This window comes from Centroberyx gerrardi, chromosome 2, assembly GCF_048128805.1.
Source record: "Centroberyx gerrardi isolate f3 chromosome 2, fCenGer3.hap1.cur.20231027, whole genome shotgun sequence".
In the NCBI taxonomy this organism is placed as follows: Eukaryota; Metazoa; Chordata; class Actinopteri; order Beryciformes; family Berycidae; genus Centroberyx; species Centroberyx gerrardi.
Genome location: NC_135998.1, coordinates 16,610,821 through 16,631,264, shown reverse-complemented (window position 1 = coordinate 16,631,264; position 20,444 = coordinate 16,610,821). Strand labels below are relative to the sequence as shown.

The window sequence follows — 20,444 nt, the reverse complement described above, 5'->3', positions numbered from 1 at the left end:
GCGTATGAATTTGGATACTGTGCGTCGGCCGTATAGGATTTAGCAAAAATACAAGAGTACGGAGAATATCACCGGTAGATCCTGGACCTTCGTCTGGATGGTGAGCGATTGAAAGCTTATTTCAGGAATTCAGTGGCATCTGGTAGTCTTTATAATTTGGGGATGAAATGTCCTACAAATCAATATATTTGCAGCCATCCACAGCTCGTCTCTCTTCTATCTGCTCCATTGTCTTCACTATCGGCGGACAGCAACCGGATACAGATAGGAGGAAATACGAAGCGGGCCAATCACCGTTCTTGTGGTCGTGCATCGCCCTACGTGTGGTTACATTTTTGAAGAGGTGCACGTAAGCCACGGCGGGTCCCTCTGCGGGTGACGCCGGACCTACTCCCTACCCCCACTTAAGCCTCACAGAACGTCGTCCAGCTGAGGGCCAAAAGAAATGTTACACAAGAAAACCACGTTTTTAACCCTAAATGGGAATTAGATTACATGTTTTCTGAGTTTCGGGGCAAACCGCAATGTTTGGTGTGCTTACAGACCGTGTCGGCGATGAAAGATTTGAAATATTTTTGAAATCACATTTCAAATCTTTCAACCCAGTTTTGTATTAATATTGTCTTTATTCTGTTTATCCTCATCTTTGATATGAAGTAATATGGAATACATTCATGATACTATGATGAAAGGAAGAGAAGTGTTTGTGCCTTCTGAATGTATGAATATTACTAACTGTAGTAATATGTAGCACTTGAAATGGGAAAATGTTGTTTTATTGAATATTGTCTTTACTCTGTCCTAAATGTATTTGCTGACATCTGAGTAATAATAACCTTTTCTAGACAAATAAAATTGCACTTTCTTAAAACAATCCTTATTGTGAGATTATTATAATGTTCAAAAATGGCTTGACTACAGGTGTGTGTGGGTGTGCACGCGTGCCTTCCGGTCCCCTGATAATCAGTTCTACATTTTGTGGCCCCCACCACCACCCAAGTTGCCTGTCTATAGCACACGGGTGCATAGGCTAGACAGGCACCCACACTTACACACAAACAATACTTTCTCAATCTCTGGTAATATTAAAGTTCTCTCTGTTTGTGTTGTCTCACCTCACTGCTTCTCTTCCTTCATGCCCTCCTACTGTCCTCCGAAAACTCAGCGACAGACCCACCAGACAAATGACTTGTGTGATCCACAGTGATCCACAATACTTCAACAGCCCTCGCCCTTCCCTACCTCCTCCTGGAGACCCCTTTCCCCATCTTCTTTCTCTTAGAGAAGTCATCTGATTTTGATGCTTCATGATAGACTGTTGGATGTTTTCATGGTGCTATAAAATTTGTTTCCTCAGCAATACTCTTTCTGGGGAGGCGGTTGTGTCACAGTAGCAGTTCAGTATTTTTGAACTTTTGTTTTGAGCAGCAATTGGGCTGCACTTGAGATTGAAGGATGCTGTCTGTACACACGTTTCTCTCTGACTGGTTGCCTTGAGCAGGATGTGAAGGACTGCTCCGGAGCTGTTAATATGTATGATATGGTCAGTGGAAGTCTTAGGGAGTTTAATTTAATTTCTTGAGGAAGTTGAGGTTGGCCTTGGCACACCTTGGAGATAGACAGGACACTTTGCATTCACCCAGCAGCTTCTTACACAGTAGTACAAGCACAGTGTTTCTCTGGATCTTTACTTTCACTGCAAGGCGAGGAAATCCTGGCAGTTCAGACTCCTCTCTGGTGAGAAGTGTATTGACCTGCTGGGAGATGCAGAAAATAACCCATGGTGAAATCATTCCAATGTCTCAAGTGTTAATATATCAACAAGTCATTATGCATGTTTATCAGAAGGAGATCAGTGCCAGTGCCTCACGCATGGCAGTCTTGTAACACTCATGGATTGTGATATTCCTGTCTGCTTGCAGGATGGTCCTCTCTGCTCTGCAATAGGCTTTTATTAGGTTTTATCACCTGGTGGCTCTGAGACAGTTTCACACTCCTGTGCAGACAACAGAAGGAGTTATGGGGGCAGGAGGCAGCTGGAGAACAGTAGAGCATACGCATATAATGGAATAGAAAATAGAAAATAGCACTTTAATTATTCCATCCGTTGTCATTTCCAATAAGGAATATAGCCACTGTCCTGACAGTAGTAGAAAGTATCAATGAACATGTGGTTCTTGAGGTCCAGCATAACATTCATAGTTTGAAGTGGATTCTTTTTAACTAACAGTATGTTATTTGATATCTTGTCAACAACACTATGCACTCAATAATGGACATTTTGTGTTATGTGTGCAGTATTTTTTGAATAAGCTGTTCCAACCTCTTCGGACTTCTTTGTAAATACACAATATCCCAAATGTTTATTATACTGTCCTCGCAATGAGTAGTCCTTATTCAAAGCTAGACAGTTAGCTAACAGTGTGAAGTCCTCCAATAAACACAAGGCGTAACTTTTCTTGGATATTTAATGAAGATCCACAGATTTACTGTAAAAGGATAAATAGTGTCCAAGGCAACAACGTTGAAGACAAATTGCAGCAGGAGAAGCAGTCACACGTGCTCTCTACCCTGCCTCATTAACTCTGAGGGAAATTCCCTGCTCTACAACTACTGCTGTTGAATGACCAGGAGGGGGCACTGCAGTACACAAAAATCTACTTAGCTATTATACATGCACTCAAACAGAGAACATTTATATAAAATTATTATTCCATGCAAATGGATATCAAAATACCATTCTATTCAATTTACCTTATAATCTGTAGGACACTATGCAGTTATAGTATAAGTTTACTCTATTGGCTCTGACATAAATTTGAAACTTCTATCTTTTGAAGTTATTTTTTATAACTTCAAAAAATGCTAATTCGGTGTTGGCACTGACCTAGGAGCAGAAAAGTAACTAGGTACTTGACAGTAATTATGTGGAGATGTTCAATTCACAATCATGTAATTAAATGGCTGCAAATTTACATTCAAACCATCAAAATCAACACAGCCCAATCGGTTACATAAGCAAATAATGGGTTCATAGCTGGTGTGCTGGGGCCAGTTTTGCTTGAGGCATTCATATATTATTTTGAAGCATGCTGCAATATTCTCCCTAAAGACACAACAAAGTAATTATTTATGAAAACAACTAAGAACAAGTTCTACATTAGTATACAGTAAGCTTGAAAGTGCTACCTTCTCTAATGCTTTTCTCTTTGTCCTCTGTCTGTTTGTGGCTTGATGTCACTTCATGACGTTTTATGTTATCCAGCCTTTAGTTTGTGCTTGGCTGTTTCATGCGACCACAATGCTTTCGGCATAGGTAACATGTCCTCATTATGTCTGAGCCAGGCAAATGTGTTTTGCCATTGATGGTCAAAACCACTGGCTCTGTGTTTATTAGAAGATCTGGGAAGAGATGTGAATAAAAAGTGACGTTAAAATCACTCTTATACTATAACTTATACTATAACACTTATAAAATCACTCATGAAACTTAAACGTCAGCTTTGTGTTAAGACTCAGCAACTGAGCCATAATAACACCCTCACCTTGACTCCTCATCCTGCTCTCTGATCCTCTCCATTATCGGTCCCTTCCACTTCCTGCGGTGAAGTGGAAGGGGCCGATGAAGTGGAACTTCAGACCTGACAAATTTACCACATCCCGTTTGTGATCTGAGTTATAGTTTTTAATGGCCAGTAACGATCAGATGATGCCGCCACTGTATTTCACCCGCCCTCTTCCCGATTCTCTTCCTCACAAACTCTCTTTTTAAAGTAATCGCTGATTCTACAAGCCATATCTGCAAAGTTGAAAACATAGGATGTAATTTAGGAAACGTTTTTAAAATATTGGACGTACTTGCAAAAGAAATAAAGGTGCAAAGGAAAACATGACTCGCCTGTTCGAACACAGCTACGAAATAGCAGAGTGACGTTTGAGCACACACTCCTGCTGTTGGTCAAATTACACTCATCACTCATCAAATTACAGCTTGTTTCTTCCTCTTCGGCAACTTTCCAGGTGCATTGTGCTCAGTGCTTGAAGTGGAAAAAAATAAGTGCTGGTACTTCTACAGTGAATTAAAGATACTAGAAGATATTGCTGATGTGCAAAACATGTATTTAATTCATCAGGGGGACCACCATTTCAATTATTAGAGGCAAAAATAATTGACTATCTATACTAGCTTTGGTGTGTGGTGCAATGAAGTCATCAGGCCTGCAATGGAGAACTCTAAGTAGCTGGGGGGCGATGAAGACAAGGAGACTCCACATCTATCTATCAGAGGAGACATGTGCTGGTCTCTTGCTATTAAACTGGCACTCCATGTTTCCTATGGACTCACACAACCGACACAGACATAGCTAGAAAAGGGAGTTAGAACAAAATTTTGAGAGTAGTTAGCTATGCAGGTGGCAATGAATTCAGTCAAGAGATATACTGCTGTGTTAGATTAACCAAATAGGCTATTCTAAACAATCAGTAGACAGTTAGGTTATATTATCTGATTGACTATTTGATGGTAGCATACATTCAGCAAGCACTAGATATTTTTGGGAGGACAAACACTGTTATTCATAATGAATAAGATGTTCACATACTTACAGAAATGGCACCAGTATGTCCTGGGGTTAAACTGAATTGTCAGGTTCTTTGACTGCTGTTTCATCAGCACCTCTCCTTTCCTTTGGCAGGCAGAGGCTGAAAGAGACACAGAGAGATAGAGGCAGAGATGTGGCGATGAATTCAGTGAGGATATCACATTAAATGGTAAATTAATTCAGCTTGTCACCTATTGTACTTTAGAATAATGAAACACATCAGCAAGGTTGACCAAATACTCATTGCCAAAGACAGAAGTAGCCTAAACAGAAATATTAATTCTTACTCAGAAAAAAAATATTCTGCATGCACTAAATATTATAAGACAATAGTGATGATATCCATCAGAAATAAGATGTTAACCTACTTAAAAAAAAGGCTCCAGCAGGTCTTGGGGTCAGCTGTGCTTGAATGGTGAGGGACTTCGCATTTTTCATCCTTTCCCGACAGGTGAAGCAGGCAGGCGAGAGCGGGAACAGGGGCATGTTCAATTGTCATAACATAGCAAACAGGAAGTAACAGAAGGAAACGGGGCGTTGAACGCAATGAGGTTTTATGAGCAAACATATCGTTCAACCGGAAAACGTTTTGCACCGCTTTGAACGTGCCCCAGGTGAGCCAAATGGCGTCACACAGTGCCCCTCAAAATGTTTAGTTTTGTGTAGTAGGCAGACATGAATAAAAACAGTGTGCTGCAGTACTCTTAAAAGTTGATTTGTTTTTAGTGCTGTTTGACTTGTTTTTAGTTTGTATGCCTACAAAAGATGTACCAGGTATTACAACTCTTACCCTGTCAATTTCGTGCACGAAATTGATTACATGGCACAAAATTGATTTTGTAGCACAAAGTGCATTTTTGTAACACTAAATCTAATTCTAACAAGACTAAGAGTCTAACAGCCCCGCAGAGTTGTGTGGAAGTGAACTCTGGTCTCCATCTAACTCCCTGTACCACACTTTCATCCGCATGACCAAATGGTGAACAGAGCAACTGACCGACTGTCAATGTGATCCATAGAGCCCCTGTTGTTGCAGGGCTAAAAACACCTTATTTGATTTTGTCCACAAAACGCAGAAACAACACTTCATTTGTACAAAATTTAGTTTGTGACTTTTGACTTAATGGACAAAAATGAAGACGCTATTTTCATTTCATGAAGGGAATAAGCATATGTTTAAATTCAATTATGTATTTATATAGATTTATTCATTTGTATTAACATTACCAAGTTTATTTCATGGTACAAGATCCATTTCGTTAAACACGTGGCAAGCATTTTGTGGATGAAAATGTATGCCATACACAAAATGAAGGGTTAGCACACTCTATAAGTATTTGTCACATTTTACATTGTTTCACGCTCAAGTTAGATCAACACTATAGTTATTGAATATTTAACTAAACTGGAGGAAAGGGAAGGTTTGGAACCACAGAGTGAGATAAACTTTATCCTTTTCTTTTACTTTAGCTATTTCAGCGATTTAAAGGATAAGGCCGGTGTTTTTTAATGCATTGCTTACCGTCAACAAATCCTATGAAAATAACAAAATCAACAATGCGTTTGCTCTACTCCCGTTACTTTCTGACTTCCCACGTACCGTTTTTAGCCGTCAACCCAGAAGTCATTGGCTCCAATTGTAAGCTAAAAACCTTGAAATACAGCTCACAAAGTCATAGTTTACATTTTAAAAATCGCTAACTGTTACCACGAAAAGTCAGACTGTTGTAGTTATTACCAAATCAAATTCAAATGGGAACAAATTCTTCATTACGCCGGGGACTTTCCTGAGATCGCAAAGTGTTTACAGCCGGCTTATTAAGTTGTTTGAGGAAAAAGTCAGCTGGCCGGGTGCATCGTGATGATGAAATATGTTGCCCAGAGCAACGGCATGGCTCTGTGACGTGTTTTTAATTGTTTTTTTAATACAATGGACTTCTATGGCTGCTGGGACATGGCTTCATTGGGCACCAGCTACATGGACGAGATTTACTGGCAAAACAAAATCATTGCTGATTTTGTTATTTTCATAGGATTTGTTGACGGTAAGTAATGCATTAAAAAACACCGGCCTTATTCTTTAAGTTAGCTCTGTATAGGAAAAATTAGATTGCAAAAGCTACTGGATAATGACTAGGGTTGCCAACTCAATGTGACCAAATTCCTATGCCTGTTTTCCTCTCATCATTAGGCAATGCCAAATGCCAAAAACTACGTGTTCCTCTCACCATTACGCAATGCCAAATGCGCAATGTGCATGCCCCATTAACTATCATCACACATTGCCAATTACTAATTACGCAACCTACAACCAAGAAAAACAACACAGTAAATATGTAAAAAGCATAGCCCAGCAAAAAGTCATGAAAATAAACTAATAATTTTCATGACTAATAACGACAGCTACTGGTCACAAAAGTTTAAACAGACTTTTTTTTGACGACTCTCCCGCCCTGCTGGCTGCTGCTCTGTATGTGTTTCGTGTTTGTCCTGCAGGAGCCTGGTGGGCTGGGTCGTCGTCGGTGCTGATGGATAATTCTCACCATCACATTCTATCTTGATCTGCTTCTGTTTACCAGTAGTTTGGATAGTCTAGAAAAACTTCTCTCTTCGTATATAGGAAGACCTGTTTTTAATTGAGGTCGTCTGTGTTGAAGTGCGGTTTTTAATAGGCCAAATTATTAGTAGGCTAAGGTGTGTGTCATTTGTCAAATATATGAATGTTAATATCAATAGGTTAATGAAAAACCTATCTTATCTAGGACTGTTTTCAACTTAGGCCTAATATAACAGAAAAGTGATATTATGTTTTTCTGCAAAATACCAGTACCTCTTGACAAGGCAGAGGTTTTGACAACCCCAGTTTTCCCACACTGTGTAAGTGCTATTGTTTCCATAATTCCACTTGTCACCATGTTCTTTAAACCAATTCACCTGTGCAACTGTGTTCAATGTTTACCAAATTCCCCTGCTCCACAGAGACTTTCCAAATGCTCCTCAAGACCCAACCACTTTGCACTCACAAAGGATGACGACCCTGTCCTGTAGTTCGATGATGAAAATATATCACCTGCTAAACTGTATATGTTGCCATATTTGTAGGTGCTTGGCACTCTGTGAATTCTCCCATTTTGATAGAGTACAATTGAACAGTGAAATAAGAGCCGAGTTCTCTGAAATTGACATTGTGCTTTGCTTAATTAGGGGAAGCAAACTTTTCTTGGCTATTACTCAAACTCAAAATGACTAACAGCGATAGGTTCATGAGTGAGAGCTTTGAGAAATATGGAAATATGGTGAAACATTGCAGAAACAGTATGTTTGTATCAAAACAATTCTAAAGATAAGGACAACTGTTTGCCAGCAACTTGCCATTCTGTAAGCCATTTTCTCATCATGTTTAATTCTGTGTCACGGTTATTGGAATGATATTCACCTAGCACCCATGAACAGGTCCATAATCCTTAACACATAACTTCAAACGTAAGTGCAAAAGCATATTCATAGTGCACCACTTTTTACTGTATCTCTTTTCAAAAGATGTGCAGAGGCTTTCCAGACACCTATGAGCATCCTCAGGTTCTGCATCATTAATAACTCAAGAGCACAACAACTGGGGCTGCTGACCCAAAAACTCTCCATAAAGCGTAGTCCTCCTCAGGTATTACACCTTGGAGGGCAAAAGTCGAATAAACACCGACCCTGAGTTTCCATTGGGCAGCAGTGAATTCTTCTAAAGCTGCTTTTATTTTTGAAGGTATCCCAGAGTCTCTGTTAGGTGGCAGTTTCACAGAGTTTACCCTTTCTGGAGTAGTCAAAAAACCCTCCTTAGAAATAACACCTCCTTCTTTCCAAACTTGCATTACTCGTTTGGCTGTGCAGCCCTCAAGCTATGCATAGTTATGCATAGGATCAATCACATACATCCGCATAGCATCACAATATGGCAAATCATGCAGGCAGCTGTACCTGTTCCTGGCTCCATATTTACTTTCAATTTCAGCTTCCTGGGTCTTGTTTACTGCCCTCTTTAATGCAGTGTATCTGCAGTGATCCCTGCTACTTCTAAGGGGCCAAGTTTCATCAAACCCTGAATAATCTACTTTATTGTCCTTCGTGCATAAAAATCTTTGAGACACTTGCTGCATCACATGGCCATATGGCCAAGAAAACACTGTCTTCCTTGCAGCAGGGATGTCATATGCTAAAAACAAAAGGGCAGCATGGAAAAATTGCTCCATCGCAGTATGATCATTAACATACACCCCAGCCCACAATTGTTTTAAGTCATTAACCAAGGGTTCCAAAAAAACATGTGTGTCCTTTTGGCTCATTGGGACCTGGTATAATTTATGTGATTATTATATTCTCTTCCTTATGCCTTTCCTCCCTTGGAAGATTCATCACAACAATGTACACAACCCCGACAGTCATTTACGTTTTTGTAAGGCTGGAACCAATCAGCATTAAGCTTAAGACCCAGATTTACAATCTCATGTAAAAAGTGTTTTCCATCAAACACCACAAACTCCTTCCACATTCCTTCATCAAATACATCGACACTTTTCACAAGATCCTCTGAAACCATGCCTCGTGAACATGTTGTCAATAGATTTGATCAAACTCCAGTAACAAAACATTTTTTGGGGGTAGAGCAATTCTTGTCCATCTTTCCCAATGACAGACCTCATTAGAACTGTGTCACGTTTCTTGCAGAATCTTCTCTCAGGGTCTTGGACATGCTACAAAATTACATTTGTTGGACTTTTTTCTGACAATCTTCCCATTGCCCCCCCAAATTAATATTACAGCTTCTTCGAAGCTATAAACACAATGGTACTTTGGGCAAACCACACATTCATAAAATTGTCCTTATTTAGAGAGATTGTCCTTATTTAGAGAGTGCAGGGGAACTGCTTAGCAATGTTTTTCATTGGAGTTTCACAAAATACAATGCTCAGTGCTTGGAGGAAGACTGAGAAAGACTCTTAACATTGTCTCAAATTCCCAGTCAGATATGATGACTTAATTGGCTTACTTCTTTTTTGTGCTTGGGAATAATTTGCACCCATCTAAAGAGATCCAGGCCAAAATCTGTCTGTTTACTGTGAGTTCTAGGAAATGTCACAGCCCCAAAAAATCAGCCTGTTCATCCTCTGAAGAAGTGTTTTACAACTCATGTCCAACTGAATGAACACCATATGAACAACTTCAGATTTCCAATATAAACACCAGCAAGTCTCGGAGGAACATCTATGAACAAGCATGTGCTCAGGTTGGAAAAAGACATACTATGCACTACAAACTATACCACTGAATGGGACTATTGTAAGATATTTGCTTTGCTAAAGCAAAACATGTAGATTTGATTGAGAGGATGGAGGAATTGGGCCACTTCATAAACTTTCACACAAAAACTTGTTTTATTCTCCTTGAGGTAATTATGTTTGACTGGCCTCACTGTCTTCCCCCGTTAAAGTCATAGGTGCAGAAGCAGGCTAATGGCACACATTTAAAAGCTAAGCTAACTAGTTACTTGTCATTATGTTTTGGGAATTTGGACAATGGAATGCATCTTTTTGATTAGTTGACTGGTTGGTCATTTAGGTCTTTAATTGATGGATCATTTAATTATTTTTTTTCATTATTATTTTTTTTTTTACTTGTTGGACAGATGGAGCACCATTTTAAGATAGCTGGGGCATTGCACCCTCAAATTAGCACACTTTCTTGTCATAACAGAACACAGTGACTGTTAAACAAAACAGCACAAAAATGAATTTTCTCCTGGTATACTTGCCTGCCCTTCTAATTTACAGAAGAATTCAACTGGCGGAGTAAAACAGTTGGTGTCACTCACTCTGAAAATGAGTTTTTAGTGTGTAATATCGTGTAATATACTGAAATTTACTTCCAAACTCTAGGTGTTTGAATTAACAAAGAAAGCAACAGCAACGCCACGCCTGGCAGCATTTTCACGCGCGCGTGCGCAGTTGGATTTTAGCGTGGTGGGTGGAGAGGAATTTTTTGTTTATTTTCTTGGCCAGCTAGCTAACCAGTAGCTGCTGCGTTGTTACAGTGTGCAAAACAACCAATTTTCGCCAAGTGCAATACGATGGACAGATAATGAAATGTACGCCGTAAGCTAATATGCAATTGCACCATTTGTTGAGCTAGTTAATGTTGGCCATCAAGAGTGTATTTAATCAGAGAAGACTAACTAGCGAGCTAGCGTTAAGTTAGTGGATGTGTTCTTGTTAGCTTATTGCTAACTAGCTAAAATAACGTTAACGTTAGCTAGTAAGCGTAGTTAAATCTAACTGACGCCGCTAAATTACAATCTGCCACTGCCTCTAACGTTACTGTGTGGACAAGTCACTGTAAGTCTGTAACTTCAGCTTTTGGCTATATGTTTGTTTCAGCTTATGTTAGGTGACGAAAGCTAACCAGCTAACATTATATACTATTATATATAGTATATATATAACATTATAACATTATATATTAAGCCCAAATACAGCTAACTGATAGTTAGCCACTCAGTCCCAGTGTGGCAAATGGGGTAACGTTATATAGTTTAGGTCAGGGTGCACTGCATAATGGTAACTAAGGCATCATCAAATAAGGCTACAGTAAACCTACCTTTTAATAAGCTAACGGTTCGTCAAACCCACGCCTTTGGGTTATTGTTTATATCTTTAACTTACTCCTAGTCAGTCAACCCACATACATAAGAAAACATGCTAGATTATGTTTTTGGATGCATAATGTGCTGCTTTTTGCACGATGTACAATGTCCAGATTTACAGATGATCATTAAGAGTATCTGCATGCATGAATGTGATCAAGCTTAAATGCAAAAGTATTTAATGCACACTAAAGCAAGATACAAAATTCCCATGCACATCTATTTCCCATTGCACATCTAATTTGCTGCAAAATGTCACATAAAGCCAGGTATGATCACAAGGTAGGAGATGGCAAATACAAAGACAGGGTAAACACATTTATCTGGTGAAATTGTGAAAATTGCTGGTAAACCTGCAAATCCATCAGCAGCTGTGGGCAGTGGATAAGAGTTTTATTTTCCTGACCTCTTCAAAGACCTGCTGGGGGTTAAGGGTACAACAGATTGACATCAAAGAGGGTTGAGTATGGTCAGCAGCGGATGTCATTAGAATTCAGTGATGTCAATGTAATGTTTTTGTTTGAGATTTGTTTAAGCAAATTCCCAACCTGAGCTCACTTCACTGTGGCACACAGATTGTTAATTGGGTGCTACATTACATTATGCAATGTGAAATCATGTTTGCAGATTCAACAGAACTCACAGTCATCTGCCACTGTTCTTTCTTGTTTCAGGTTGCTAAGCCTGGGCCACATCATTCTAATAGCAGTTTCATCGTGACATTTCCTCTGGTAAAGGATACAACTGGAAATCCTCCCTGAGATTGAAACTTAAGGAGCAGGATGTCAATCACGAACACTCCCACAAGTAATGATGCCTGCCTCAGCATTGTGCATAGCCTGATGTGCCACAGACAAGGAGGAGAGAGCGAAAGCTTTGCCAAGCGAGCTATCGAGAGTCTTGTCAAGAAGCTGAAAGAGAAGAAAGATGAGTTGGATTCTCTCATCACAGCCATCACCACAAATGGAGCTCACCCTAGCAAGTGTGTGACCATACAGCGCACTTTGGATGGACGCCTGCAGGTATAGTGGTTAATATACAAAACATGTTTAGTGTTACAGTCCTGGTAATTCCAAGAGAAAATGTCATCACAGAGATGCCACAAATGCACTAATGTCTCTTTCACTTTTCTTTCACTCCCTCTCTGTACTCAAGATTGCAGGGCGCAAAGGCTTTCCCCATGTAGTCTATGCCCGACTGTGGCGGTGGCCTGATCTACACAAGAATGAATTAAAGCATGTGAAATACTGCCAGTACGCATTTGACCTGAAATGTGACAATGTATGTGTCAACCCATACCACTACGAGAGGGTTGTTTCCCCAGGCATTGGTGAGTAGGCGTCACAGTTTTGTTAGATTTGACTACAGCTCTTTGTTTTAGACTCTTGATGATTAGAGGGGTGACAATAAAGGGCTTAGATGTTTCACTTGAAAATCCTACAACTCATGTTCTCATTTTCCCTCCGAATGTTAACTTCCTGTTAATGGTTAAGTGACCTGATCTCTCCTTGCTTGTATTCCCACAGATCTATCAGGACTGACCCTTTCATGTTCAGGTAAGGAAGTACCACAATTTCTCTCTTTGCTTTTGTTGGTTTTGTGGAATGCCCGTCAGTCTTAACAGTGTCTGTGTTGTTCTTCTAGGCCCACTATTGGTTAAGGACGAGTATGACTTTGATAACCAGCAGTCTCACCCCAGCTCTGAGAGCCACCTTCAGACTATCCAGCACCCCCCATTGAGACTAGGTCCACAGGAGAGCTTCAGCACCCCAGCTCTGCTTCCCCCGTCGGAAGGAGGCAGTTCATCCTCCACCTCTGCTTTCTCTAGCATCACTGTTGGACCCTCAAGTGAGACTCTACACCGTGACTAGATATTTATATACAGGTTGCAAATGAAGAGTTATTTCCTAAATGCTATTATCCAGTTTTAAAAAAACATCCTGTAAAGCTCATCATTCGGTATCTCAGAAATATAGAGGATGCAGTCTGTGCTCCTTTTTTAATCACTCAAGAATTTAAGTAAAACATTTTTCACTTTTTCAAACACTGGATATCCCATTTTGGAACAACACGTAGGAGTTAGCTCTGCTCAGCTGAAATAGTTTGAAGGTTAGAAAAACTGACAAATGCATATTCTCAGTATTCAGCTTCAAGATTTGGATGTACAACTGCCGCTGATTTTTCTCCTTACTATTTTTTTCTGTTAAATTCTCTGGGGGAATTAGTAGATGATAAACAAACACAATTGTACATCACAGTTTTGAAGATCTGTCAAAGAGTACGATGTGAAAGTTGAACTGATTCTTGTTCTCAGTTACGTTAACCTCATACTTCATACTGCCTCTGAGTAGTTTAGAGACAAGCTGCGTCACAGATTCATTATCATGGAGATACATTGAATGCAATAATAGCTGAAAAAATAACCTGAAAATAAAATATTAAGAGCCTGGTAATGTTTATAGGTTTCAGCCATCAAATAGGTTTTTGCCAGAGAGAATTTTAGATTTATTTATTTTTTAATATATTGAAAAGAACTACTTTAATATTTATTTATATTTAAAACAATATTAATCTGTCCAAATACTTTTGGCGTTCTGAAATGGGCGACTATGAACAAAAGAATCTGTAATTCTTAAATTGTTAAAATTTAATTTTGGTTTAAAATCCTATCAAATTAAACCTGACAATCTACATGTATTACTGTTCCAATACTTGTCGACAGAGTCCTAGCATTTAATCCTTTGCTTTTGTACACAGATTGATCTTCAAGCTGACAGGAGTTTGGCAACAAATCTTCTTAAATTTATATTTACAGATCCTACACCCAACTGGAGCAGAAACAGCAGCTTCAACCCCACTGTGCCTCAACACCATAATGGGCATCTACAGCATCATCCACCCATGCCGCATACAGGGCATTACTGTGAGTGGATGGATAGCCTGGATAACAAGTTCAACAGAACTCACACATTAAGCCTATAATATCCTGAATCAATTTTAGAGAATGTGGACATGGTTTAATTCAGCAGCAATTTTACTCTTTTAATCTGGTTGAGATAATGTGAGACAAAGTCTTTTGCATTTTTTAAACTAATGAGCCCGGTAAACTGACATTATAGAGCAACAGACTCATTAGTAAGGCAAGAAATGAATTCCCCCCTCCTGCCGACTCTTAGTGGAATGTGTTCATTAACAGTGCTGTTACTGCAATTTTCATTTCATGTATAGTCAGTGCTCATTTCTTAATAGCAAATCACATCTTAAGTAACTGTGATTTTACAGAATTGTTTGTTTTTAATTAATGAGATGCTCTTTGCAGGGCCTGTTGCCAACGAGATTGCGTTCCAACCTCCCATATCCAATCACCCATGTGAGTATCGAGCTCTAGATAGTAGACAATCCACATATTTACTCTTAATAAACCACACAACTGGGACATGATTAGTGGAACCCATTTGATCTGAGGTTGCTTGTTGTTTTGTTCTAGCCCCCGAATACTGGTGCTCCATTGCCTACTTTGAGATGGATGTCCAGGTCGGAGAGACATTCAAGGTGCCCTCCACCTGCCCCATAGTGACGGTGGACGGCTATGTGGACCCCTCAGGAGGGGATCGCTTCTGCTTGGGTCAGCTGAGCAATGTCCACAGGACAGAGAACATCGAGAGAGCCAGGTACTCAGCCACATACTGCTGGAGGGATATATCACCATATCCAAATATAGTACATCCAATTTACATATTTAATGTGGGTCTCTAGGTGTGATTAGTGTAACAATAATGTCTGTCGCTTCTCACATCTCTACATATCAACAGCAGTATTCATCTCTGCTGTCTGTGTTTGTTTACCACCCTTTCCTGCCACCTTTCTGTCCCCAGGCTCCACATTGGCAAGGGTGTGCAACTGGAGTGCAAAGGCGAGGGAGACGTCTGGGTGCGCTGTTTGAGTGATCATGCAGTGTTTGTGCAGAGCTATTACCTGGATCGAGAGGCTGGACGCGCCCCCGGAGACGCAGTTCACAAGATCTACCCCAGCGCCTACATCAAGGTGAGACTGCAATACCATCCTCCTCTCATCCAGACAAAAGCACTCCAAGTAGATATTGTCAGAAATGTGCAGGTTCATGATGTTTTTGTAGATGATGAGTTGCATACATGTTGATATTTAATAGCAGGTTCCAACATAGGACTGTATGTCTATTACAAAATCCTTGTGGAGCCAGTTGAGCATTCAATGAATAGCCCAATGAGGCAAGCACATAGGCAGGTTGCAAGTAAACAAACACAGAAACTAACTGTAATATTAATTTCTGCCTTGTTAAACCCAGAGCTAAAATGGTGTACTGTTGATTGATAAAACACTCATTTTTATTCCTTGAACTCTACAGCAGAGTTTCCTCTCCGCATTTTGGGATTTTCAAGAGCACCACACAAAAATTCCCTAGAAGCTGTTTTAGGGTCAGCATTGTGAGAATTAAGTTAACACCAAACCTTATCCTAGTGCTAGACAGCTGAATCCTTAGTGTTCCTTCTATATCTTCTATTGGCGTCTAATTTTCGCCTCTGTCTTGTGCCCTGCTAGGTGTTTGACCTGCGGCAGTGCCACAGGCAGATGCAGCAGCAGGCGGCGACAGCGCAGGCAGCGGCTGCAGCGCAGGCAGCGGCGGTGGCGGGGAATATTCCGGGGCCGGGCTCAGTGGGAGGCATCGCCCCGGCCATCAGTGAGTGTCCCTTAGTGCTACTTATCGCTGCTCTTATTCCTCTGCAAGTATATTCTGATGTGATTGCTTCTCATCATCGTCCTCCACTTGTAATCCCTCTCAGTATAAACTAATATTGGAGATGTGCTATTAGAAATTCAAAGAACTGTACACGGATGGAAACTTTTACCGTCTGCATGATTTTAGAAATTATGATAGAATTTGCTACTGTCATGTATAAGTCTGCTCTGCTTGTATTGCGTGAAGCTATTGTTGCCTGGTGAGTCCTGATTGTTGTTGTTTTGAGTCTTGGCATGCACTTTAGCTACATATGACCCAGGATACAGATGACTGCAGGACACGGCTAACTGTAGTGTTGCTGCCAGTTTTTGTGGCTGTTAGCAGTAGAAAGTTATAATTTCTTGCCATTTGACATTTGTCTTGACAGAGGAGTCAGCCAAACTTTGAGGGCTTGGAGCCAGAGGGGCAGAGGTGGCATTTTGGGTGAAAATGAGGTCTATATAAATATAAAACAAAAGCTCTTGAACAGATGTATTAAATGATAGAAAAAATGAAATCTAGAATAATTTTGATTAAAACTTGTCGACCTAACTGAAAAATGTGGTTATTGTGTGGAGCCACAAGAGTATAACTGGGCTCACGTGTTTCTGGCTCCAAACAATGCAGGGAGTAAGTCCACTAATAAGGTCCAAACTATGCATAATTGCTAAATATCACATTAGTCAAAATTGCAGGCTTTTTTTTACCAAGAATGCTAAACTAAATTCTGTTGAGATATGAACTACTTTTGGTAGGGGAAAATATTCTGAATTTTTTGAATAATGGCAAAGTATCTCACACTCGCTCACCAAAAAATCCTCCCAAAGACATGACTTCTGCTGTCTTTTCAGGTATTTCCATCATGCTCTTTTCATCTAAAATAATTTGGTGCTATCTCCCTAAAAGCGTGTGTGATCATTATTAAGTTTTATGAAACGGATACTTCAGTTCTAATTGGCCATGTCATGTTCAAAGCTGTTGTAAGATATCTGATAAACGCACACCTGTGACTGCACCTGGTAATTAGTGTTCTTGCTGAAGGCAAGCAGACATCGCTCAGACTTATTATTCTTCTTCCACACAGATTTTGTGACCCTATAGGTGCTTACAGTTTTGACACTGCATAGACATAAAAAAAATTCAGCTCATTGCAGAGAGAGAGACTGGAAAGATTGCACTGATTCAAACAGGGACCAGGTGAAAGCAGGGGCTGTTGTTAGTGGACAGTCCAAATCGAGAATATTGGAAGTTTCTCCTGATGTTTATTTCTTCTGCCTCTTTTCTTTCTCCCTCTGTGTCCCACTCTTATGACGTCCCCGTTCTTCTGTTATGCTGCGTTCACATAATGTGGGAATATTTGTTGGAGCGACTTGATGTCTCAAAACAACAACTTGGAGGTGTTTTATTAAAGACCCCATGAAATGGCATCTTTACTTAATTGATTTGATGCATTTCCTTTTGAAACAGTTGTTGGGGCGGGATGGAATATGGAATATGGAATGGAATATAATGTTTCGGCAGAAAAAATGTGTCCAAGGCACTCTTATATATTTATATTTACGCATACTAGTGCAGCATGAGGTCACCATTAAAGATACTGTGTTTTCCAGTTAGTAAAAGTAATGAGAGTTAATTTCATGGGGACTTTAAAGCGATACAGACATGTTTTTAACCCTCCTCTGCTCATTCCCTTTGTTTTTTAACAAAGTTACTGTTAGAAAGGTTTCATAATGATGGATGTACAGCGCACCAGCCTTGAGTTGCTGGTTTGACTTCTACCGTACTGCCTGGTGTACGAGCGCACACTGGATTTCCCTTTCGCAGTGGGGCTTGTACCAGTGCATACCATGTAAATGCAAAGTTTTACTTCACCCGTTGTGGGTCAAAATGAATAAGCAAGGTTCAAGAGTCTTCTGTGGATTCTTTATTCAGACATGCATGGTTCAGTTCAGTGTTCCAGACAAGCAACAAAGAAGTGACCAAGACAGGAGTTTAGGATCCACTTATATAGGTTGAAGTAAACAAAACTATAAATCTTGGCCCATAGCCAAACCTACTTGGCTCAAAACCAACCCACCAGTTCGGACTTTTAACTGCATGTCCACCTATAGAATCACTTAAAACCACACATAACCATATTTAGTGATCATGCATGCATTCAAGCACTGATTACATCATTGTAGTAAGCAGGACAAAAAACACTCCACTTTCCAGGACAAAGGAAAGCAAGAACAGAGTGTACTATCCATATAAAAAAGCACAGTATACATTTTATTTCTTACAACCATAATTCCTCTAAGCAGGGCACATTTCTGAAAGCGTTGAACAAACAAACAAACACACACAGCACTGACATGCTTAGCAATGATGTGGTAAATTGTAGAAGATAATATAATTTTTGTCTTGTGTTGCGGGAGAGTAGAGTTAGTTGTCATCCACTTCTTCTATGATGTAACATGTTTGCTGTTTAGGTTTTCAAGGTGTCTTCTGGGATATTCAGCAGTAGCGATATTCCTTCATTGTATGACACTTGTCTGTATTTTACACCGTTTTTTGATCAGTAAGTAATTTCCCAGCTGATGTTAGTTAACAATTATGCAGTCTAGATGTTGGAGAGATTTAGCTCAATTGTAATATGTGACCTGATGTGAATCTGAGTGGGAGATGTGTGTGTGTGGCTGTAGTATGTTTTTTCCTACTTGGCTGTGCCTCCATCCTCCATCCTATTTCAACTTTTGCTGCAACAAGAACTTGAGGAGCTGCTGTGTCACTGTAAGCTTTGACCTATAGTGCTACATTGATCTAAAAAGTTACTGTCTGTATTTCCCCACCAGGTCTGTCTGCTGCTGCAGGCATTGGGGTTGACGACCTGCGCAGGCTGTGCATCTTGCGGATGAGCTTTGTGAAGGGCTGGGGGCCTGACTACCCACGGCAAAGCATCAAAGAAACACCATGCTGGATCGAGATCCATTTACACCGAGCGCTGCAGCTGCTGGATGAAGTTCTGCACACCATGCCCATCGCTGACCCTCAGCCTCTTGACTGAGTTAAAAGGCGTGAACTGTAAGAATCAGACTCTGTACTTTGAACTGACCACTCCACCGACAGGCTGGAGTGCCCAAGGAGCACTGCAACCATGGGCTGCTTAGTTGAGTTGGATGCAGGAGTAGAAACATGGACATTAATCCTCCTTCATTGGCTCTCTGGTGCTAATACAGCTTCATGAGTGGTTTTTTTTTTTTGCTCAGATCAAGACGTTTGTGTAAAATCATGTTATTCATTATTCCTATTGTAAGATGTAATCTTAAGTAATTTGTCAAGGCTGAGAGTCCTTGTTTTTTTTTTTTTTTTTTTAATTTCCTGTTGAATATTTCCACAAGTTTTTAATGAATTGATGAGTATTTGAAAAGCCCGTTTTACCTGACCTCCGTTCGTCTGACCTCACCAGGAAACCGTTCCATTGCTCTACCACTAGTCAAGGCTGTTGTGACATTATGATGTGATGTTTTCCAAAACCTGAACTTGAGATTTATTCACATTATGAAAGGTTTTCAAATGAAAAGGCAATCACACATCTGCTGAATATTGGTATAATTTGTATTAGTCATTGTCCTGAATAGATGCCCATAGTGTCCATTAGCACTTTATTAATTTGCTAAACCTCTTCAGTATTTTATCTCGTGTCATAGTCTTATGTGCGGTTACCTATTGTTATCCATATTATCTCCTAGATGAAAAGTTTTGCTAGCGACCTTGGTGAGATCCTAGGAAGATGTGGCTTAAGATGCCTCACTGTCCATTTTGATTTGAGTATTATTTGGATGACGCTTGTGACATTCTAGACAATAGTCAAGTAAAGAAAACAAACTGTGAGAGGAGTGTAAGCCATATTGATGCCAAATGTACCTATGGAAAGTGAGAACAAGTCATCAGACTGCAGCCATGTCAGTGTTATGTCGCCTGTAAAAACTTTTGAATTAAATAAATAAACTAAATAATTTCAGTTTGTGCTCGGCACTATTGATGAAACAATATTTTGATATTTGGGTCTCCAATGTCTGTTTACCTACAGCTGTTGCAGTATTTTATACTCTTTTTTTGCTACCTTTACAGTGATGAACACCTCTGGTCATAGTTGAAAATGCTGAAAAAAAAAATGCTGTACAATTTTCAGGAAAAGCAAGTGCTTGTTCTCTATCCTAATTGTCTTTATTCTACAATGTATATTCTACATTCTGAATACATACTGAGTTTGAATGATGTTGGTGTTTATATGTATGAATATGGTTGAATAAAGCTAATGGGCTAACACTGCTGTTTGGGACTCATTGTTGAATAGTTGTTTTCTCCCTTTTAAATTCGGGATTTGACTAGTGTGTGTGGGGTCACAATTATGAGA

General features: G+C 39.9%; 1 protein-coding gene across 1 annotated transcript; it reads left to right on the top strand.

Annotated features, from left to right (window-relative positions):
* The first annotated feature begins 10,657 nt into the window (after positions 1-10,657).
* smad4a (SMAD family member 4a) lies at positions 10,658-20,319 on the top strand. The gene is made up of 11 exons (XM_071914855.2): positions 10,658-10,981; positions 11,964-12,311; positions 12,445-12,619; positions 12,816-12,845; positions 12,934-13,137; positions 14,105-14,212; positions 14,609-14,659; positions 14,777-14,960; positions 15,165-15,333; positions 15,868-16,006; positions 18,880-20,319. The coding sequence occupies exons 2-11, from the start codon at positions 12,072-12,074 to the stop codon at positions 19,089-19,091; spliced, it is 1,512 nt and encodes a 503-aa protein (XP_071770956.2). The 5' UTR covers positions 10,658-10,981; positions 11,964-12,071; the 3' UTR covers positions 19,092-20,319.
* The last annotated feature ends 125 nt before the right edge of the window (positions 20,320-20,444 follow it).